General features: G+C 34.0%; 1 protein-coding gene across 1 annotated transcript in view; it reads left to right on the top strand.

The window, feature by feature from the left end:
- Nucleotides 1–24,733, top strand: part of DGKB (diacylglycerol kinase, beta 90kDa) — a 551,962-nt gene that overhangs the window by 36,797 nt on the left and 490,432 nt on the right. Inside the window, exons 6-11 of the mRNA XM_008578087.1 lie at nt 1,906–1,955; nt 5,142–5,216; nt 9,452–9,571; nt 18,217–18,334; nt 20,785–20,873; nt 20,956–21,072. Coding sequence (XP_008576309.1) covers nt 1,906–1,955; nt 5,142–5,216; nt 9,452–9,571; nt 18,217–18,334; nt 20,785–20,873; nt 20,956–21,072 — 569 coding nt within the window. The remainder of the gene's footprint in view (nt 1–1,905; nt 1,956–5,141; nt 5,217–9,451; nt 9,572–18,216; nt 18,335–20,784; nt 20,874–20,955; nt 21,073–24,733) is intronic.

Here is a 24,733-nt window from a genome sequence, read left to right as displayed (position 1 = left end):
TGCTGCTGCCTCTCATCACCAGAATGGATTCTGTGCAACTCTTTTTTGCTTGGGTCACTACCACCTGACTGATAACCTGGGGCTGTGCTTCTGTTTGGTGGAGCCTAGATCAAGTGCACAGTCTAGCTTCAAGTCAGGCTAGCAAAGAAAAGGGATCAGTGTTTTCCTCTTCCATTGGGCTTCTTGAAGTGTGACTCTCAGAACATAAGAAGCTTCTGATGTGGCCAAAATTGAATGACAGATATTCACACAACCCACTCATGTGTGTTTCCTTGAGGTCATGTTCCAAACAAGGTCTACCAATAGTCATAGGGTTTCAATATAGCTGAGCTGTATGAAATGGTTTTGCAGTCTTTTACTCCAGTTAAGGATCAAGAGAGATAAAAGTGTCCCTCATTCTAAAACACAGTTAGGCTTTTGAAGTCCTTGCCTTTTTCCTGATAGGTAACCCTTTCTCTAAGTGGTCAGATAATTCTTGCCACTTTTTACCAAGATATTTTTTACCATTTGCTGCTGCACTAGAAAATCTTGAAATTCTTAGTATCCATATTGTGGTAGTCTTTTTCTTCCTTCTGCATTTTATTCTCATTTACTGAGTATATGAAAGGGAACAATCACCATGGTTTGCAAAGAAAGATATTTGAGTTTTTTAGCTGAGCTAACACGATTTCCCTTAGTTCAATAAATACACATTTTTCCTTACACTTTAACATCTTTAACATTTGCTTGCATCTTGTGCTAAATAGAATATCATAGTTAAATTGTCAACATTTTTCTTTTTAGTGACATACAGACTATGTTTTTATCTTATTAATAATCATGTTTTAGAATTGGTGAAATATGATCATTAAATAAAAATATAATAATTAGCTACATATGATCAAGGCCATTGCACAATGATGTCTCCTAGTTATCAATGTCTTTATTAATATTGTAGACCTCAGACATCAAGATTCTCCAGGAAGTTCTATAAATCCAAAACAAACCCTCACTTCCACTCTTCTGTTTTGACAGCTGTGTCGTTCTTCTCTGTTTATCTCCAGACGGCACCTGCAGCCTCTTCCACAGCCTCCTGGTGGTGTGTGAATTATACAAGGGAATCCTCAGGTGGACCAGGGACACTTGTCATCTGCTTTCCTAAACTCCCTAATACAGAGCCAACACTCTGCTTTTCTTTACTTGATTAGTTCAAAGATTAGTTACCCAAAGAAGCTCTACCTCTTAATGAAAGAAACATTATCGCTGTAATAATGTTTTCGGTGTTGGCATCCTCCATCAGAATGAATCCCTTATTTTTCACTTCTCTTTCCTCCCATACTGCTTGTGGATCAATCATAACAATGGCCCATATTTCTGTAGTGATCCATGGCTGTTCATATGCATTTTAGTGTTATTACCTCACTTAACTTTCACAGCAAATGTGTGCCTTATGGCAGGGTGATTATTTCATGTTACAGATAAGAAAACAGTGTTTGACTAAGCTCACTTAATAGCGGATGGTGGATTCCAAATTATAATTGATTTCTAAAATTCCAAATCTTTTTTTCTCTTATCCACTCTGCCCTTTAATATCCAGACTCTGAACGTCTCAAGTCCTTCTCTTCTTATTTTTGAGTTTACATTTAATGATCCTGTAGTAAAGGTTTGAACAAACAATAATACTTTGTAGTGTTTCCTAGATACAAACAAAATTTGATAGACTCCATATTTGATATCAAGTATTTTAATTAAGTGATTGGTTAATTTTCTATTTACCTTGAGAAATGACCCTACAGATTAATCGCTTTGAGTAGGAGAAAAATTTAGTATTTGTTTCAACAGGAACTACGTTTTAAAAAATGTGCCTTAAACTGACATTGATCTTATTCACCTATAATCTATTTTTTAACACCTCTTTTATTCTAGTTATGTTTCGCCTTTATGACACGGATGGAAATGGCTTCCTGGACAGCTCGGTAATTTTTTTCTTCAAATTTTCTGTGAAAATTTCAAAAGAGTTTCTTCTGAAAAATGCAATGAATAAATTCATAGCTATTAACACAGAAGACACACTTAATATAATTTCCCTGCACTCACACTGCATTTTATCATTTGGTTTTTAGAAAGAAAGTAATCTGAGGAAACTGTTAGGATTATGAATTTTCTATTGAATAGTTTTGCTACAAAAACATGACTTTTTTTTCCCTACACTAATCTTAGAGTAAAAAGGAAGACTCCAGCCTTGTCTGAATAAAACATAAGATAAAGTAGAGACCATTGATCTAGAAAGAAAGAAAAACTACCAGTGAGATTTGACACTAAGGAAAATATTGAGGACACAAGTTGAATTTAAAGAAATTATAAGGCCAGCTTAATTATTTTATGATTTTCCTACTTAAAAAGTATTTTAATCATAAGCTGTTGAAAGAGGCAAACATATTTATGGATTGCTTTGACAAACTTCCATTTTTTAAACATATCACCCAATTTTTTATGCAGCTCACCCTTTATTATAGTTTTAGTCATAAAAACAATAGAAGAAAAATGTCATCTCTATACGATGAACTGAAAGTAATAATTAAATGTCTAATTTACTTGTCCTATATGGCAACAACTGATAGCTTTCAGAGGAGTAGAAATTAACTCTTAGTTCTGGTGCACAATTCAGTACCTTATATGTTTACCTCAGGTTCCATCCTATAATCTATTTTATGTTTGTTGGTAACATATTTTGCATATTATATTGTTTCCTGTTCTATCAAGGCAAGATAAGACTACTAATAAAAGAATAAGTGTCCGATACTGGAAATTTTGAATTGCAGAGATACATTAAAAAACAAATGTTTTGATTTATTTAGTAATGACTGAAATAAACATTATCTCTGATAATGAGTGGGTTTCTCTAGTCATCTGATTGACCTCCCCATGGCAGAGCTCAAATAGCTTTTATAAGCAGAACAATGAAGTTGGAGACAAATTTATGTAATGCTGAGTAGGATAATAGTATGTTAATTTCTCTGCAGAGAAATAAATATATATAATTCCTACTCTAGGAAATGACCATCACTCTGAATTGATACCGTGATTGTGGGATTTCTTATGTTTAAGTCTTAGAAATTTTTCAAATGCTATTATTTTTATGTGCTTCATAGTTTTTAGTTTTCCATTTAGAAATATTAAGTCACATGATAAATTTGCTCATTTTCTGGTGCCATTTAACAGCTAGGAATTTAGATTTCTTCTAGATATTTCAATATGCTTATTGTAGCACTTGTGACTACACTAATGCAAATTATATTTTAATGCAGATTTGTTTTATTTAATGTTGCTTTTTAATTAAATTAGAATGATGTTTCTTTACTAGGCTTTTAGCCATCGGTTGGCAGCTGATTTGAAAATTTAGTCAAATGCTTTTTTTGGTCTCTGGCCATTTCTTGTTAATATATATGGTAGATTACTAGCAATATTTATAACTATATTCCAAATATTGAACAATGAGTTGGGAATAAATAGACTTGTTTATGGTTATTCTAGTTTTTTTGTTTTAATTAAAGGTCTGGATTAATTTCTAGGGTTTCTCCACAGAATCTACTGCCCCAGTAGATTTCTTTCAATATCAGGTTCAATTGTACCTTCTGAAGTCATTTGTCTTGGTACTTTAAATGTGTAGCAGTGCATCTACTGGATGCAAAACAGAAAGAAAATTGATAATTTGACAAATGACCACTATGTATAATAATAATAGTTAATGTTTATTGATTGTTTGCAATATGCCAAACAATAAGATAAATGTATTTCATTCATATAATCACATGTTTAATCTTTGCAGTAACTGTATAAACTAGGTAAGGTTAGAATATCCATTTTATTGATAAGGAAACTGAGCCTGAGAGAGGTTAAATGACTTACCTAACATCACATGCCTACATAATTGTCCACTAAAAATAGTTTCTGTTCTTAAAAATATAACCAGAGACGTTACCCCTTCCAAACCATTAAGGTGTATATATAAGAAAAGCAGAGTAGATGAGAGATTTGTAACACACACACACACACACACACACACACATTTTAGCCTGCAATTACAAGTTATTTGTGTTTTTAAAATTTGCTAATCTGTAAGAAGTACATTTATGTTTGCATTGTTTCTGGGGCAAGTTGTCTTACATAAATAACATATTCATAATTATATTTTTTTCTGGAGAGAGGGAATTTAGCTTTTATTGGTTTCTCAGAGGGACCCATGGCCCCCCAAAAACAGCATCTTTTACCTTATTTCCTTCTCTATTCCATGAACATTGACTACATATGTTTAGATCAGAGATGTGAGTAATCTCTGAATAATAGACTCTCGAACCTTATTTTTTTATACTTCTTACTTTTTAAATAATACAATAAAACATCACTTTTAAAATTATATCTACATTTAAAATTATAAGAATTTTACAAAACCATGTTTAATCTTTTCTGGAGATCAGTAGGGAAAAATTAAAATATTAAATAAATAGGTATGAAAAACGTTTTGATTTATTTAGCCAAGCCATATGCATTAACTAGCAGTTCTTCAAAGAGCTGACATCTGAGCAGAATGATATGAAAATTCAAACTAGAATTCTATTCTCTCACAAAATAAACTCTACATATACTTAGCCTACAAACCTTGACCCTGAACACCCTTCTGGCAAAGCAGATTATCCCTTAAATGACTAGAACAGTCAATATATGTTCTCAGTGTATCAAAGTAAAAATAAACCTCTCAGTTGCCCTCAAACACTTCCTTCCACCCTTCCACATCTGTTTTCAAGCCAAAGGGTCAGGATATTCAGTGACTTAAGAGATGCATCATGTGAAAATACAAATAGTCTCCTACACTCATCAGGCACTTCTCTCCAGTAGAGGAAAATCTTCCTTGGTATAGTTGTGCCCTCTCCTGGTGAATGTTTCTAGACAAAGCACAAGACTCCTCTTTTCCATATAGTCAATTAGACCTTTAGAAAGTAATATACATGATACATACCATCTACATAGGTATATGATATATAAAATTGGTCATATAACTCGTTAAATTTTTTTGAGCTACATGTTGGATAAAATCTTGTAAGTCAAAGATTAAGAACTTACTAAGATCTCCTATTCATATCTTCTCTCCACCCCCCACCCAGGAGCTAGAGAATATCATCAGTCAGATGATGCATGTTGCAGAGTATCTTGAATGGGATGTCACTGAACTTAATCCAGTAGGTATATGAATGATTTAACTGTTGGCTAAATTCTGGAAGTCGCCTTTCTTTTTCTGTCTTTTCTGGGACCCTAATATATTATTGTCTTTTGATGACTCTAAGTTACTATTTCTAGTCAAAAGTTGAAGTGGATTCTGAATAAGATAATAAGGTATATGTGTTATTCTGAAGGTCTTAGTAATAACTTTTGTTTCTTTCTCAGTTATTTTGAATGGTGGTCTTGCATACCTGTAGGTAAGCAGCAGGTGCTGGTGGACACTGTCAAGGTTATGCCATGAGATAAAAGAAGGAATTGGTGATAGTTTCCCATGCACGATGTATTGTGTTATCTTGTCTTTATGTGTTATTTAATGCTTGCAACTCTCTGAGGTAGATATACTATCTTTTAAATTTTGAGGTGAGTAAATTGAAACCTTTATATGTTAAAATTACTCGCCCAAACCTCTTCAGCTAGTTTAAGATAGACCCAGGAAATTTTAACCAAGTTGTTTAAAGAAACAGTATATAACAGTGATTATATGAACATAAAGACCTCTTATTTTGAACAGATTTCTATCAGAATTTCAATGTTATTCAAATGTATTTAGTCTATTTTTGTTGCTTAAAACAAAATACATGGAACTGAGTGAATTATAAAATAAAACGACTTTTATTGCTTACAGTTTCTGAGGCTGAGAAATCCAAAGTCCATCTGGTGGTGCTGACAGTGACCCTGGGGTGTCATATTGCAAGGTGGTGGAAGTAGAGAGAGCAGAGCAGAGAGAGAAAGACAGACTCTCTTCATTTAAAGCCCTCAGAACCACGCCCTTGACCACCATTTTTAATCCATTCACTACTGCATGGGCCTATAATCCAATCATCTCTTCAGGGCTCCACGTTTCAATTACCGTAATACAATTTCCCAACCTCTTAACAGTCACAGTGGGGGCTAAGCTTCTAATACATAAAAATTGGGGGATACAATTCAAGTTTCAATGAGTTTTGGGGGGGCATAATTCAATCCACTACAGTACATTAAAATATATTTGATTAGAAACTTTGACAAAATATTACTTTGAAAGTAGTATTTTGGGGCGAACTGATAAGAGCGATTGATTTTAGCTTATTTTTGAAACCAACTAAGTTTAGCAAAGTGTACATGAATAAGGCAAATATAAATCAATTTTATTTAAATGGTTTTCATTTTATATTAATTTAAGGAGTCTATTTTTTAACCACTCTTCCCATTTATGCATTTAACAGCATGATAATGGCATGGTTATGTGATGCAAAGCTCTGACAGCACTTCCCTTTCTTTGCAAACTAAAGCCAGCAAAGCACAAGTTATGTACAAAGGAGGGCAGCACTCTAACTGGGATCAGTTTTTACCCAACTTTTGTTTTTTTCTTTCTTTTTTTTTTTTTTTTTTGATGTGCAAATGCACTTGCTTTGCTCACAGCGAGTGACAGGTAACATTAACAGGTTGCAGTTTGTATAAGGAATAATACAGTAGATGGTAACATGTATTTAAAATTTACTGCTTGATTCACCTTAATACTATTGTCACTGAAATCAAGAGATTTCTTATAAATTCTGTTGCCCTTTTTGGTCATGTTAATCTAAAGCAGCTTTTTCCCATCCTCCTCACCTTTGTACCTGTGGAAATTATTCATCCACCAAGCAAGCCTGCTTATTCTCACTGTAGACACGAGGGAAGGGGGACTTTTTCCTATCAGCTTTTAAGGCAGAAGTGGGCACTACCACTTCCCAACATAAATTATTTTGTCTCGGGTGGTGTGGTGTAGATTTGAGAAAAGGGAGATCTGGATACTCTTAGGAAGGGGACTGTGCCTGAGAAGCCTCTGACAAACACCTACTGGAGAATATAAAAAAATAAACTATAGCATAATTTGTCATGTGTATACTGATAGGTCTGCCACTTCTCTGTGTAGTTTAAATAGAAAGTCAAGATAAAAGTTTTAACTTGTGCCTTGAGTTTGCTGTCATGGTAGCTGTCTCATCTTGCCTAATATTTTAACAGCTGTCCTCATTTTAAACAAATGTACACAATGGCAGACTCCTCATAATTTTGCATATTTGAAAAAAGACAAGTGAACATTTGAAGTTGATCACAATTAGTAGGCAAGGCTATGTCCTTTGAAGTTTTATTTTTTTTCAACTATTTATTAGCTTCCATTTATTGCTCAGTAAATTCTTATAATAGTCCGTGGCTTTTATTTCCCCATAGTCAAGAAAACGAAAATAAGACATGTTAAGCAACTGAACACGGCCCATAAAATTAGCCTGTGCTGGAGCCAGGATTTCTTAGATTCACAGAACTGGATTAATCGTAAGCATTGGCCATGACACATTATCCCCACTGGTCCACTGAAGGATGTCTTTTATTTTACCTTATGTATGTACACTAAATAATATACTAAACACTTTTTAAGTGTTTATTAAATCCTGGTCAAACCAAGGCCAGAATATTACGAATAACTTACGATTCCCTGTGTGTTCTCTTCTTTCCAACCCGTCTCCTCCCCAGAGAAAACTGCTTCGCTGAATATGGTGCTCAGCATTTCATTACCTCTTTTAAAAGTTTTTTTTTTCCCCCAATAGAAATATGTGTGCCTAAATGGTATATTATTATTTTATTTAGTTTTGCTTAGTTTAGTTTAGTTTTTTTTTTTTTTTTTTGGGGGGGTGGCAGCTGGCTGGTATGGGGATCCGAACCCTTCAGTGTTTAGTTTAATTTTGCTTAGTTTTCAAACTTTAGTAAAAGTATATCATGTTGTATGCGGTCTTCTGAGATTTGCTGTTTTCATTCAACATGACTCTGTTTTGATTCATCCATGTGAAAGAGTCCAGCTGTAGCTCTTTTGTTCATGCTGTAGAAGGAGTTTGTATCAAACTAACCCAGGCTTTAACATTAAATTTGTGAGGTACAAAAATGAAAGCACCTGCCCTCTGAAACGAATGCTCTGTGTTTTAGTTCTCTTCTCGTTTATTAATTTCTACCAACTCATCAGCATGCCCTCAAGCATGCCCTCAAGAGGCAAGGCATTTTAACCAAATCTTATAGCATTTTGCCAAATTCTTAATAATTTCTCCTATCTTTTATTTTGAGGATCATGAAATCATTATTCCAACATCATTTTTGTTCCAAAAAGCCTTCTTCTTTCTAATATCTGTAGATCAGTTAGTTGCTATGAAGGAAAACAGTCTGATTTTTAAATAATTCCTGAGGAAAGACACCAAGCAACCAAGCACAGAAGTGTTGTGGCAAATAATACTTCAACCGACAGATCAAATATTTAATTTTTTGCAACGTTTCAAATCTTTGTTCTAACACTCTTTGCATTTTTCTGTTTCCAAACTGATTACAATTTCTATATTATATAAGGGCAGTGAGTTCCTTTCTTAATTAAAGTTCTTAGCATGTTTGCCATTTTAGTGTCATTAGATGAATAGTAGTTTGTCTTTTCAAAAGCCAAGGGTAATATGTTTAGGATTTATATATAATTTTCATGAGTAATAATACAAACAACACTATATGACACTTACTATATATGTCAGGATCTCTTCTACTTATAATAAATACATTAACTCATTTAATCCTCACAACGACCCCTTGATGTAACTACTGATATTATTGCCATACTGCATAAAAATAAATGTATTACAAACAAACACTATGGAGAACATTTTGGGACATTATGTGCAAGTCATCTTTAGAAAAGAAGTCTAATCAAATATGATTTTATCGTTTAACTTCTTAGCTCTATTAAGTTCTGATAGGCAATTAAAAGCACCTTAATTCCTTCGCCCCTTACTACTTAGCAAAGAATTATTTGAGCTCTTTGCCATGAAGTTAATTTGTTCAGACATTTTCTGGCATATATATGAATCTAAAAAAAATAATCGGAGAAAGTAATTAAAGATCACTTTCACCCTTAAATTAAAGATGCCTTCTTGTTTTAGCTTTGCTGTTCATTGAAAAATATTAAAAGTCAATGTGTTCCTTAAAGTTGATCAGCCTAAGTAGCCAGGTTCTAGAAATCATAACAAAGTCATTATTTCCTCGGTAATAGGATTAAAGTTGTACTGAGCTACCAAAACATTTATCCCAACTCTCCACTTAGCTACTAGTCACAATTTGTTACAACCAATTCAATGGAATGCTTTGTTATATCATATGAAATGTATTTTATTGATTCATGGAAAGTTTTCCCTCATCTCTGCTACTCCAGATCCTCCATGAAATGATGGAAGAAATTGACTACGATCATGATGGAACAGTGTCTCTGGAGGAATGGATTCAAGGTGGAATGACAACGATTCCACTTCTTGTGCTCCTGGGCTTGGAAAACGTAAGCATTTACACAGAGAAGGGTTGCCTAGTGGTCAGCCAGTGGGGTTCTCTATTAATATTTTGATTATAAATCCATCTGGCCACTTTCTACCATGAAGCATGTACTGAGTGCCTGGAACTTTTAATAAGTATGCCACAGTGCATCTTCATGTAGTAATACTTGCCACAAACATATTGATTCATTTTAGGCATTACCTTAGGATTAAATGTATATATGAGTATTTTACTTTCCTTTGTTTTTCTCTATTTAAAGTAAAATCTAGTATTTTTTAGTTATTGACCTTCTTATATAATGCAAGGAATTCCCCGGTATTCTATGGTTCTTGCGGTGCTCCATTCCATTCAATATTCCCCCTCCCCATGTAGATAATCTGTTTTATTGATAGCCAATATTTGAAGGAGGCAATTATATATATCTGAGGTGATTGAAAGGAAAATATATTTATATGAAAAAAGTAAGTTTTACTTGCATGTCAGCAGATTAGATGAACTCTCATTCTAAGTCTGTCTGAAGTTTTCTTCTATCAGTGTCTCCAGTGGCTGTTAAATACTGATTTTGGGAAATAAAATAGATCAACCTAAGATCAGAATGTGATATAATGGTGACTTTTAAATCAAATCTTGTTATCACAGGCTTAACATAAATTTCAGTAATTGTTAATTTAAAAGTCGAACAAGATAATAGTCAGTACTAGATTTTTTGGATTTAGCATTAACAGTTGAACAAAAATTAACTGTAATATGTATATAGTAACAGGTATGCTTAGATTCAAAGAGCATTAGGGATGGAAAGCACCATGACACATATAATATTCAGAATTTCAAGATGAAAGAACATAGCGTCCACTTTGCTGCTGACCACAAAACTTTTCAAACTTCTTATTAGCAAAAACAATTTTGTAGATTCAAGACTATACCACACAGCCTTGACACCAAATTTTTAAAAGTCAGCCCTCAAGGCATCTTACAGCTAGTGTTTGTGAAACATATGAGTGTATACAAAAATATGTTTGGCCATATGGGTTTAGGAATGTATAAATGGGCTTTAGAAATATACAAATGGTTTAGGGTTTAGGAATATGTAGGGTTTAGAAAGAAATAAATGAGCATCAGGAGATTAACATTTGTTTCTCTTTACTTGGATCTTCAAATTCTTTTATACTAAGTTTAATTTTATCCTTCATGAGACTTATGGGATTTTACATATGGTTGGAAGAAAGAAACTAAAAAAATACTAACAGGTGATATATGAGGATACTTGAAAAAATTCATGGAAACATATTATCTTTCAATTCTATTTTTGCAAGAACTTTTTGAAATACCCTAATATAGGAAATTATCCTTAAATTAATTTATTAAAACAAAAGAAGGTAATAAGTATAGATCTTATTGCTCCTGAATATATATTTCTACAATTTGAAAATTAATGAAAAAATATTTCCTTATACCTGATATTCTTATACCACACATATCTAGTATCTTTTTATAACAACTTGTTACATCTCTATTTATAAGTATTTGTTCAATTGTTCAGTATATCTTATGATAAAAGCAAATATGCAAATTAAATTACTGGGAGGAAAAATATAGGCAAAATGTTAGCATTTTAAGTTTTAGTGTATGTTCTATGCTGAAAAGTAGTTGTCAGATGACTCTAGTAAAGAATTTCTAATAATAATGGTTCTCTCTAAGGAAATGTAAATTTTTAAATATACATTTAAATATATTAATTATATACATTTAAATATACAATATACTTTGTATATTGTAAGTATTTATGGAAATTCTGGTATGAGAGGAGGGAAAATGTGAAAATGAGTAAGTAAACTGGTAGTCGGAGGTGAGACAGGAAAGTATAGAAGAAGACACTTCATCACCTATATTTTATAGAGTTCACAAATCTATGTGGATTAGCTATAACTTGAAATATTTTAAATAAATATACCTCATTTGTTTCTAGTACAGTAATATAATTCAAGTGTATGGCATTTTTTTTCTTTAGTGTCCATTCAGTTAATTATACATAGTTTACTTTATTATTATATTTTAAATTTATATTTTATGTTTTTAGTAAAAAGGGATTGTTTGGAACTTCGTAAGAGAAATCAATTTAATATTTTACAATAGTAATTAGAGCTGTGTTCCAGTGCTGTGTTCCCAGTCATGGCCACTAGATGGCAGGGCTACATTGTTTAACGTTAAGAGGACAACACATATCCAAGAGATTGGTTATTTGTTCCCCTATAAAGAACATTTGTGAAAGAAGAAATTTTCCTTTTCTTTCACTTTTTTTAAAAAAAGAATAAGCCAACCACATTTTAAATTATCTTTTAATATAATGTATAAGCCATATCATAATCATGTGTAATGATCATAAAACAGAGTGTCTATTTGTTAGAAACACCTTTTTAATTCTAAGGTGTGGTGTTTTAAAAAGCAGGAATGACACCAAGACAATTATGAGATGAGGGCCTTTTTTAGTAACTGAGATTTATTTCCTTTCTGTAGGTAGTTAATGTGTTATGTTATTACCTGTAGAGAATCTGATTCATGGTGCCTTTGCTTATTAAATTGGAAATCTAGATGCTTTAGCTTGAAGTCAGCTATTTATTGTGAAGCCTGTCTTGTTATGTTGTCCTATATATTCTTGGCAATTGTCAGTGGTGAGTTTGGGGAGCAGTTCTAATTGACAGTGCATGTTAAATACCACGGTGTATTTGAAAGCGACTATGGTGTACAAGCCAAATTACACAGATAAGAATATTGTCCTGGGAGAGTAATTCTCATTTGTAAAGTAAGGCACAACAGTTATGATTTTGTTATCGTTTATTTATTTCTATCAACAGAATTTAAAAAGCTATTCTGTTTTAAATTATATCTGTTTTGGTACCAAAATCAGAAAAGTAGTTTATCAGGACCTGGCTCTATACCAAATACTAGAGATAAGGTTTGTTTCTTTTCTCTTGCAAGAATTTCTGCAAATTTCACAAAATCCAAGGTAAACTGGTCAGAAATAGTACAGTCTTGGTGTTTCTCACATCTGAAGGAAAATTGAGAGTTTTGGATGGCATCGTTATTTTGATTACCGCAATAAAAAAGTTTATGCTTGAGACTTATTCTTTCTTCAGCATTCATCTCATTGAAGAATTGTTTTTTAAAAGCACCTCATTTAATGAAAATATTTTTATTTGTTAAGTAACTGTATCTAGTAGTAAACTCTGCTCCAGTGACTGGAAACTATTTGTAAAGGGACAGACCTTAAATAAAGTGGGCTTTGGAGCCATAAGGTCTCTGTCACAACAGCTCGACTCTGCCATTACAGCACAAAAGCAATTACAGATATTGTAATGTATGTAAATGCACCAGCAAAGGTATGTTTTGAGAAAACTTTATTTGTAAAAATGGGTTGCTGGCCAGATTTGACCCAATGCCATAGTTTGACAACCATCGATTTATTCTATCATTAATTTGTAATATTACAAACAAAGAGTTTTAACTTGTTTTTAATCATACAGGAGAAATGAATCTAATACCTTTCACTTAGCACAATCAGATGCCCACAGTAAGATATGAGGCCTAATGGAGAGATACCTACCGTAGGAGCAGTGAACTTATCAAATTGATCTTCACCCTGGCTTTGTTATTAACTAGGTCATTTTGGGCCAGGGAGTTTCCCTCTCTGGAAAAATGAAAAGAAGTTATTCAAGAATATGCCTTTCCTTTCGTAATACTCTTTTGGTTCAAAGGTTCCTTTTCTAGATGAACAAGATCATTAATAAGGCTTCAGTTTTTGAAAGTTGTAATCTTGGGTCATCACTGAATTTTTCAAGGAAAATTTCTAAATTTATATTAGTATAAAAACAGGAATGCTCATTTAAGCAGTAGCCTAGGTTGAAATAAGCTACCTTAACTTCTTGGTTGTAGATTGTGCTGACAGCTAGCCTGTATATACATACATATATATTTTTGTATACATATGATTGTATATATACATATGTATTTTTTTTTTCTTTTTTTGGTGGCTGGCCAGTGCAGGGATCTGAACGCTTTGACCTTAGTTTTATAGCAATGCACTCTAACCAACCAAGCTGACCAGCCATTCCCTGGATTTATATTTTGATCTCATTACATGTGCTCAAAAAATCCTAGTCTTTAATCTCATATTTAATTTAAACTTTGCCTTTGATTGAGATGGTTCAGGTTACAGTTTTTTGTCTGACTCAATAGAGTAAAATGCAATGTGTTCTCTGGTAAAATTTCTGAGCAGTAGAGATTAGAAGGTGATGTATTTTTAATAGACTAAACTGATGTTTCACACTCTAATTCTTAAAATTCCGATTTGCTTAAGAGTTATGGTTCTGTTGTCTGTACATTGCTCGATCTGGAAAGGAGTTATGGAACTGGGTAAATTCAACAGTTCTGGAGATTCCAGATTAGGTAGTTCAATGAAAATGACTATGTGGTACTATGTGCTGTTAATTTTGCATTTGAGCTTGAGGAATGGCAGGATCCCAGCCTGATCCTCAGAAGGCGTGGTTTGGAGGTAAGTGATTGATTGCAACTCCATCCAGAATCTTAAAACTTTTGTCTGCATTCTCTTTGCCCAAGCCTAGTACAGCTCATCTTTTTGTCTAAAAGAGTTGTTTATTTCACGTTGTTAGGAGTTTTTAGAGACCTTGAACAAAAATGTGAAGTAATTTAATGGTTCTCAGTATTTAATGAGTTGGAAGCAATTAATTTGCAACCTTAGCTCTTGGATGTTTTATAACTTAAGTCAGTTGAAACATGGCTAGGTATGGGGGTAGGAGCATTTGGGCTGGGATATCAGTGACATTTCTCCTTGGGGTCTTTTGAAAAAAATATCTTATTTACAGTAGCCCTAGTTCACATAAACTTTATATATGATCTTGAAAGTATTTAGGGAAAAGCTAAAACTTTAGCAATCACTAGGATAATGAAATAGATTTTAAAAAGTTTCAAAGATCATTCTTCCCTGTGAAACATCCTTTTACTTCTAGAGAACTGAGATTGAGGAAGGACGTGAGGTTCCTTCTCAGCATGACTAGCCTAGGATTCATCTAGTCTAGCACTTCTCTCCGTCATTAGCACGGAACTGAACTACTTCATTGTAACGTACAACATTATGTCTGGTAACGAAAAATACGAGAGCGATTTTTATTTTAATTAAATAAAGTCTAGTGAACCTATAAATATCTTTCTCAATTCCTTTGGCTGAAACATTGGGATGTTGCACAACTCAACCCAATGACTGTAATAATATTTGCTGTTTATATAACACCAGTCTTCTGAGGAGCTAAATTAACTTCGCAGGTATTGTATAATGAAACCTCACACCACAGCCTGGGGAACGAAAGTGGGTACTTTCATTTTATTAGAGAGAAAAATAAGAAGAAAGGTGAAATGGCTTATCAACATTTTTATAGTAGGCCAGGAATCAAGCCTTCTGGATTCCCTGTTCATTTCTTTTTTATAAAAAATGAATTCCTTTCTTGGCAATAAATATTTATTTGCAATAGAAGTACTAATGGTAATATGCTCTGCTGGCTGATAGAATTTAGTGAGAGACAGATTCTTCCCCTCCCCCACTAAGTTTACAATCTAAATAAGACAAACAAGACAAGACATGAAAATACAGAGTTAGAGTATAATTTGCACTGCTGAGAAGTAGTTGGCTCCTAGTTTCAATTTCTTCTCTTAAAGAAGTCACATACATATTTCATCCCTTGCATATTTTGGCAATGTATCCGGCTAAGAGCTATAAAGCTATTTAATTTATTTTTTGGTAAAGCATTTTATGCCTGGGTAATGGATTTGTGCATCAGTTTCAGCCTGTAACATGGCTAAGTGTTCTGATTGACAGAACACCCACGTTCAGACTTGTTTATTTTTTGATAAGGAAAATGCCAGCTAACTCAGTCCATATGTGCTTTTCAACAGGATGAGGCTTATTCACATGTAATGGACAATCATTTAAAAATAAAGTGACAAGGATTATAAGAAGAGTAATACATATGAAAATTAGATTTTTTTCCTTTCTCTTTTTGCTTAAAAAATGTTTTTTAAGCATTTAACTGCTACTCTTAAAGTTTATTAATTTATTTTTTAAAATTAACAACCTCAAATTTAAATTTTTCACATCAGGATGTTTAATTTATATTTAAGGGAGCAGAAATTTAAAAATACAGACAGTTTGGAAAATATAGCAAAGTTAAACATGGAAGGTATTCTACTCACATTATAAAGCTACTAGAAATCTTATGACTCACTCAAACCAGAACTGGATTCAGAAATTACTGCAAAACCCATTTCTTAAATTTTGGAAGAAAATTGAGACACCTGTGTCTTCTGAAGTTCCTTCCATGACACCTTCTGCATAGCTGTTTTTGCTGAGAGCTGAACAGTACCTTGTCAAGAAGGCAAATCTCAGCATTGTCAAACACTATAAAAGGTCTGAGATTTGCCCTACTTGCAAGTTAATGTGTTAGCCCTCCACAGATTCATGGATGCTAGCAGAGGACATGAGACTCCTGGGTCAAAGACAGTGGACTTCATTACTCGCAGCAAAGCAGGCAGCAGGAGCTTCATGTTTGAGCCAGTTTTCCTTGCCCCCCCAAGTCTCATGGAAACAACTGTGTGTGACCCAAGTAATTTGTGGACACAGCATTAGAGCTGAAACTCCTGGCTTAGGGAATCAAAATCTGCTGTAATATGCAGTAAAGAAACCTGGTTAATCTTTGCTTAGAAAGGAGAGATTATCTTTATTATACTAGACAGTACATAAACCTTCCCTCTCCTCTGGAGGAAGACACATCTCTTTGTCCAAGGCTGTTTGTTATTCAAATTTCTTTGAAAAGATAGCCTGGAAAACACCCAAACCAAACCAAACCAAAACAAAACAAAAAACAGTGCTTCTGCTTACAAAACATGCAGAAATTCAAGAGATCCATAGGGAATTATCCCCCAGGAAGCATTTTCATTAATGTTTCATATTATGATGCAAATTTGACAATTCTGGTTCTAATATAAGAATTAGTTATTATAGATTTTCTCTGGTATTACAAATCTGGCAGATTACCTCTTGACTGCAAATAGGGAAAAGTGGTTAGGAGTACTATTATTAATATTTTATTATAGAGAGAAACAAGGTGATCTGTATATGTTTATCTCATCCCACTACTCCAGAATTAGTGTTACTGCCCCAGCACATAGTAGGTGCTTAAAAAGTTATTCCATGAATGTATTCTTAGAAATATGATAATTTGGCTAACCTGAAAAATTATGACCTATAATGGTTTCAATAGGATACCAATAAATGACATCTGAAATTAATCTTAGTTGGGTACAGTTTGGTGAATGAAATACAAAGAGTAAGTACTAACAGAGGAAATGATGGTCATGAAAGTAATGACATAACTCCATTTAATATTTTGACCTTGTAAGGATTCAAGAGATTCATAAGCATCATATTATTTCATTTTATTCTAGTCATGAACAATGCAGATGTGTTAAATGCATATTAGAGAAGTAGCTGTAGTATTATGTAAAAGTATTACTTTTCTAGTTTTAACCTAGAAAAGAAAACAATAATTACATTATTTTTACTAAAGTGTGAATTAATTTAAACCCAAAGTTTTACTGTGTCAAATAACTATATTATTTTAAATAATTTAGTAATACAATTTAAATATTTTAACATATCTCTGTTTAAAGATTAAATATCATATTTTACAAAAGAGGGGTAAACAAAATAATAATGTGATTAAGTTCTTGAAATATTTATTTTTAAAATTTACTATTTGAGGGCCGGCCCGGTGGCGCACTGCTATAGTGCGCCGCTTGGGAAGCGCCGCGGCGCTCCCACCGAGGGTTCGGATCCCACATACAAACCGGCCGCTCACTGGCTGAGCGAGGGGCGGGAGCAACACCGAGGGTTGCGATCCCATGGCCGGTCACGAAAAAAGACAAAAAGGAAAAAAATAAATAAATAAATAAAAAATAAAATTTACTATTTGAGACATATAACAATGCAATAATATAAATTATAACATACCAGTAATCTCCAAATGAACCCCTAGAATATCACCAATAACTTATCTTAATATCATTTTTTCTCCATCCTATCCCCTTCCTTTGCCCTTTTACACGACCTTACCACCATCCTAAATTTTTCATGTCGCTACTACTAAGCAAGGGTTAATTAACATGGTCTTTGTAAGTTTTCATGTCTCAGGCTCTTTCACTCCAGAGCATTTTCACTCTCTTTATTCATTCATTTATGGAACCGGGCTAAGGATAAAGCATTTAAAGGTGAGGCAGTCACATTCCTGTTCGTAGGGAGTGTTCAATTTTGCAGGTGACTAGGGTGGTTTGGGGTACGCTGTTGAACTGTTGACATCAGAGAAGAATTTGTGGGTTGCTATGGCATCCAAGATTTGTTAGCAGTATCTTATTCCTCTAGAGCACATGTGTTTTTCTAAAGACTGTGGCGATCTTGGAGAAAGTCAGAGATGAAATAACAGATTGTCTTACAATGCTTCAGTCCAGCTCTGAATTTTATTGGCAATTCCATATTCCACTGTTTATTTCATTAAGTGAAATCTGTTTCTCTTACGTCCCCTGCAGAACGTGAAGGATGACGGACAGCATGTGTGGCGACTCAAGCATTTTAACAAGCCTGCCTACTGCAATCTCTGCCTGAACATGCTGATCGGTGTAGGGAAACAGGGCCTCTGCTGCTCCTGTGAGTGTGTTTGCTCTGCCTGGGCGTTATCACTTTGAGGAAGCAAAGTCTGATTTCATGGAATAGTCCTATCTGTAGGTGGAAATCTGAGAAATAATCTGATGCTCCCTGTACTTATAATTTGTTAACCTGTAGTATGTTTCTGAATGCTTAGGCCACTCCAGTTTGTCCTTTCTTGTACAAACCCTCCCCTTGGAAAAAAAACTAAGGACATTTTCCAATTTTTCATCCATGTGTTTTTTTCTCCACTGTAGTTTAGTTCATTCATGATTCCCATTTCTTCTGGGATTATTTTGTAAATTAGTACTAATGTCTCATATGTATATGTTACTCATGTTTGTCCTTTTTTTCCCTCTAAGTTAGCCACATTATTCACATAAACTTCTTGTAATAAGTCAATTTCGTTATGTCTTTTATAAAAACGGAGTTGCATTAATTGATTAAACTAAATTTGCTTTAAAATTAAAAACTTATAAGAAAAGCAAACTAATTGTACACCTCAAGCACATTATTTTTAATGCTATCGTAAAGAAAATTTTTATATATGGTTAATAGATGTTGGAATCCAAAGCATTACCAGTTCATGAGCTGTGGCCATTTTAAAAATTTCAGTTCACTTATTTTTAAAAATTTCAGTTCACTTATATTTGCAATTTTCACTTTATTCTAGTAAGTCAGTACTGCCAATTAGAATTTTCTAATAGTGTATGTAAGTTAATTTATAAAATCACGTAAGTGTTTTTAAATCTACAGCAAATCTATCTGAAAAAATTTTGCATTCCCTTGTTTTCCTGCAAAATCAGAATAATAGATATTATATTCTCTTCACCGAAGTTTGAAGTTCTCTGTTACTCAAGCAATTTGTCTATCTCCACACCCTTTTCTGCTATGTACTGTGTTACTGAAACTGTCAGGTTTATTAGACACACCTGATTTTTGTGCATTTAATTAAATGTAATTTCTTACCGGACTTCCATACAATACATGATTTTCAGATTTTATTTTATTCTTATGTAGTTAGCAGCTTCGTTGTTAGTATGTTTGAACATTTACTTTCTCTCAGGTACTATATGACATTGAAAAACCATGTTTTATTGCCACATATGCATATGATTTCTTATGTGTTTAAGGATTTTAATAAAGTTAAGTGAAGTTTTCCATGTGTTAGATTAGAAGACAGTTTCTGATGATCTTGTTTGAAAGGTTAGTTACACTAGAACATTCTCCATGTACAAAGGAAGTGCTTTGTTTTTATTATATTTGTTTCTATTATATTTAAGGAAATAAAGTTTTCATGGTAGATTCTATTGATAGGTGCATATGAAAGTAAATGAAAACTCATAAAAGGTGAGTGATGCTATATGAAGAGTGAGAATTTTGCTCACAAACTTTTACTGGTTAGTGTGGTGAATGCAGCACTCCCAACACCGTTGCTAATTTGGAAGAGAAGAGAAAGTATGTTTTCTTCCTCAGTGTGACCAAGGAAATCACAAATGTGACTATTTTACAAGAGTTTTATTATATGAATACTATGTGGATTTAATATTTTTCATTCTAATTTCAGGTGGTGGATAGTTTTTTTTTGTTTTTGTTTTTAGTGAGAGGGATACATGATTAAAATTTTATTCTATGTATTTATGCATTTAGAACTTTTAATTTGGAACCAGAATTTTATTAAAAGAATTCCTGTATATGGCCCTAATTGTATTCAGATTCAAACCATGAAAAATTTGAAGATGCCAAAAAAGTGTATGTCTTGGTTTTATGATACACGTTATATGTATACACACATATATATTTGCTTGTATATGTATATATATATACATGTCTGCATATAAAGATACATTTTTGTTTATGTATGCTGTATGCATCCTAGCAAAGGCTGTTCCTTTTGGACAAATAATTCCACAATGGCAAGTGAGGGATGCACTTTTGCTAAAGGCTTGGAATGTATGATGAAATCTATTATCTGGAAATAGACTAATCAGCCATTTAAGGTTTAGATAAATCAATAGACAAAATAGCATAAATTCATGGGCTTTTATTCCCATGCCTGCCAGCTGCTCTCATGCCTATACTTTGTAAAATATAGATCTCTTCCTTCTAGCAAATGACACCAAGCCATTTGGAAGTCATCAATTTGTCTTTAATATTTTTGTCATCTGGGAATTATTGTGAAAAATTTGAGTAAGGACTGATTTAATTAAGCATTTCCTGCTATGCCATGATAGAGGAGTCTTGGTTTTTCACATGCATAATATTTCCTGTACTAATTGGTCTTTTGTATTCCATGGTAAAAACAGTCGACTTGGACTTTTCCTTGATGTGGCTGATTGGATTGATTAGGGAGCAGTGGATACAAATGAGGTTCTGTTAATGTCATTCTTTCCCTGTAAAATTGCAATCAAGACCAGGATTAGCTCTGAATTTGCGTACCTGTTTCCTTTCAGTCTGCAAGTACACAGTCCATGAGCGCTGTGTGGCGAGAGCACCTCCCTCTTGCATCAAGACCTATGTGAAGTCCAAAAAGAACACTGATGTAAGTCTGTGGCCACACTTGTTTTCTGAGGGTGGCAATTATGGATGCCTCCTCTTACTACAATGCTGTTGTTCTGTTCTAGGTCATGCACCATTACTGGGTTGAAGGCAACTGTCCAACTAAATGTGATAAATGCCACAAAACTGTTAAATGTTACCAGGGCCTAACGGGACTGCATTGTGTTTGGTGTCAGATCACAGTGAGTAACACTGGGAAACAAATCCCAGTATTCGCTTGGTGACTGTGGATCCCATGCTCTCTGACAGTCCTACCCTGGGAGGGCTTTCTGAACTTCAGAATAAGTCAGCAAAAAAACACGGAAACTTCTTATTTTATCTGGCTTCCAAAAGGTTAGGGTCAGAGTCATATTTGTCCTCATAAAATCTAGAATTTTAGAGTTGTTGACAATCTTGGAGATGATACTGTCATATGATTTCCAATCTGTGTTCTGTGGAGCTCTAGAGTTTCCCAGGAGGGTAATCAGAGGCCATGGCAAGGCACATGCAGTGAGAGTAGGATACCAATAGAGTGGAGCTCAGCTTTCCCCTCACCCCACAACATTATTATTTTTTTTCCTTTTTGTCTTTTTTACTGACCCGTAACGGGATCGCAACCCTCGGTGTTGCGCCCGCACCGCGCTCAGCCAGTGAGCGGCAACCGGTCTCCACATGGGATCTGAACCCTTGGCGGGAGCGCCGCTACACTCCCAAGCGGCGCACTCTAAAGTGCGCCACCGGGCCGGCCCCCACAACATTATTTTTAAAGGGTTTTCTGTTCCACATACTGCAAATTTATTTTAATCACAGGATTATGGTTTTAGAAGGGTAGAAAAATGAACAATGTGGTGTGAATATTTTATTATATGGTGAAGATACTAAGACCAAAAAAAGTGAAGCAAATTGTCCTTAACCACATGGCTAGGTAGAAATGGAAGAGAGTCTGTATTTTAGGTCTCAATACTTCTAAGAACTCATTTTACCCTTTTTTCTCAACATGTTGTTGCCTTGTTCCTTCAGTTAAATGATAAATCAGGGTATAAGCACTATAGATGTAAATGCTCATCATAAATGGTGTTGACAATTAAGAAAGAAGAGATACATTGGTCTTTCCTGGAAAACATGAGGCCTTTACCTGGTTTGGATGATTGTCAGAGCTGACTTCAAATAACTTTTGGAATAAATGCAATTGTTAGATGGTACCTCTAGTGTTTTATGTTTAATTTCTGGCAATTAAATTGAATGCTCATTTTCAAGAATAGCTGATAATGTAGTACAAAAACATTTATAGGACTAGAGTTTTGTTTTGTTTTTCCAGCATAGTGTTTGAATACTCCTGTTATAGGATTAATATTCTCGCTTTTGTCAGAATAAAACAGTAGGGAGCACTGAATCAGTTAAGTAAATACATTTCTCTACAGTGCCCCCAACATCTCACCACCAACACATCCATTAAGCAATTTTTTTACACACACACACACACACACACACACACAGGATAATGAGAAAAACAAACTGTGACTTACATTTCAAAACCACAATTAAGCACTTTTTTATTTTTTTATTTTTATTTTTATTTATTTATTTTTTTATTTTTTATTTTTTTTCCTTTTTGTCTTTTTTTTCGTGTCCGGCAACAGATCGCAACCCTCAGTGTCGCGCCCGTACCGGACCGGGACCGGCAACAGGATCGCAAACCTCGGTGCCGCGCCCGCACCTCGCTCAACCAGTGAGCGGGAACCGGTCTGTATGTGGGATCCGAACCCTCGGCAGGAGCGCCACTGCACTCCCGAGCGGCACACTACAGCGGTTAAGCACTGTTTTAAATGAGCACACTTTCTTCAATCATTTTCAGCTATTACTCAGTTAAATTATATTAACATTTGAAATTTTCTCAATTATGAAAAATAGTTTTACTTTTTGACATATTTGGTTATTGTAATAAAATGTTTGCCAGTGATTTAAATTACACACATGAATTGCTCAAGCATATTAAATTCTCAGTTTTAGGAAGACCACAAATATTTCATTTTTTAAAGTTCATACGTATTAAAGAATAATTTTTTTTTTTTGCTAAGCATCTATAAAATATGTAACTTTTGTTTCGGATCTTGTAGGAAACTTTTTCTTTTATTTTTTTCATAGAGTGCATCTTTCACTACTTACATCTCAACTTTAACATGAACTGAGATGGAAATTATCAGAATTCATTTCTTCTTTGTGTTTCAGATTTTTTTCCTATTCTTTATAAATTTCAGTATGATGTCTTAGCTTTACTATTATCATCTTCTGTTTTTAGTTTCTTTTAAAAAAAAAAACAATGTTTTAAATGTGTACTCAGCTTAACCACTCTAACAGCATGCATTGCTGGCTCTCCTAACACAAAGCTTTAAGAACTTCTACAGTTTTCTTTGATTTTTCTACTCCTTTTTCTTTTTAATTTCCATGAAGACTGTCTTCTGCCCTTTCCATTCTATGGGAATCACTTTACTCAAAGTTGACATGTCTAGTGGTCTCCCTTTGGTACTCAAGGCATCTTAAAATTCTTTTTTTCCCTTTTTTTATATTCAATTTTTTCCCTTTATTCTCTTTCTTTTGTTTTAGTGATTCTTCTAAGCTGTAACTCCAAAATCTACACCTAAATCTACCACTTACCAATTATGCATTTATCTTTTGTCTTGATCCTGACCCCAGACTTACAAACAGTGAAGTACTTCCTTTCACAGGAAAGAGAGTATTACCTCTGAATAAACCATATTTTTTAAAAAATGTAAAGACTTTATGTTCCAAATCAGCTCAGACAATATGCTCCTAACCTTTTATTCTTATACTAAAGATCAATAAATACATGAAGATGATTATAGTTGTCACTATGGCAGAGTACAGCATGAGCTGTAAATGTCTTTGAATCCCCAAATTCAATATAAATAGATAGATAGATAGATAGATAGATAGATAGATAGATAGATAGATAGATAAAGTGAGTGAGTGAGTGAGTGAGTGAGTAAGTAAGTAAGTAAGTAAGTAAGTAAGTAAGTAAGTAAGTAAGTAAGTAAATTGCTGAGTTCTATTTAGGAATCAAAGCTAAACAGCCAGGGATCTCTGAGGAAGTTAAGGCAGAGTCAAAGAAAAAAAAAATATCTATCTATCTATCTATATACGGATTTATCATTTAACTGAAGGAACAAGGCAACAACATGTTGAGAAAAAGGGTAAAATGAGTTCTTAGAAGCATTGAGACCTAAAATACAGACTCTCATCCATTTCTACCTAGCTATGTGGTTAAGGACAATTTGCTTCACTTTTCTTGGTCTTAGTATCTTTACCATATAATAAAATATTCAGACCACATTGTTCATTTTTCTCCTTTTTTTGTCTTTTTTCATGTCCGGCAACGGATCGCAACCCTCAGTGTCGCGCCTGTACCGGACCGGGACCGGCAACGGGATCGCAACCCTCAGTGCTGCACCCGCACCTCGCTCAGCCAGTGAGCGGGGACCGGTCTGTATGTGGGATCCGAACCCTCATCAGGAGCGCCACCACGCTTCCCAAGCGGTGCACTGTAGCAGTGCGCCACCGGGCCGGCCTAACACATTGTTCATTTTTCTACACTTTCTAAAATCATAATTCTGTGATTAATATATATATAAATATATATATATATGTATGTATGGGTTTTTTTTAACATATATACATATGTATACATACACACACACATATATACAGCTGCACTCTTACTAAGCTCTCCCAAGTCCCGAATCTTCTTGTCAATCTCAGCCTTATTTGCTATAAATCATGAGCCCCAGGAGTCTCATGAGTATTAATTTTATGAAACAAGACTAGCACAACTTTTTTCAAAAAGTT

This window comes from Galeopterus variegatus, unplaced genomic scaffold, assembly GCF_000696425.1.
Source record: "Galeopterus variegatus unplaced genomic scaffold, G_variegatus-3.0.2 Scaffold72, whole genome shotgun sequence".
Taxonomy (NCBI): Eukaryota; Metazoa; Chordata; class Mammalia; order Dermoptera; family Cynocephalidae; genus Galeopterus; species Galeopterus variegatus.
The sequence above is the reverse complement of the archived record's forward strand: the minus strand, read 5'-3'. Positions and strand labels throughout refer to the sequence as shown.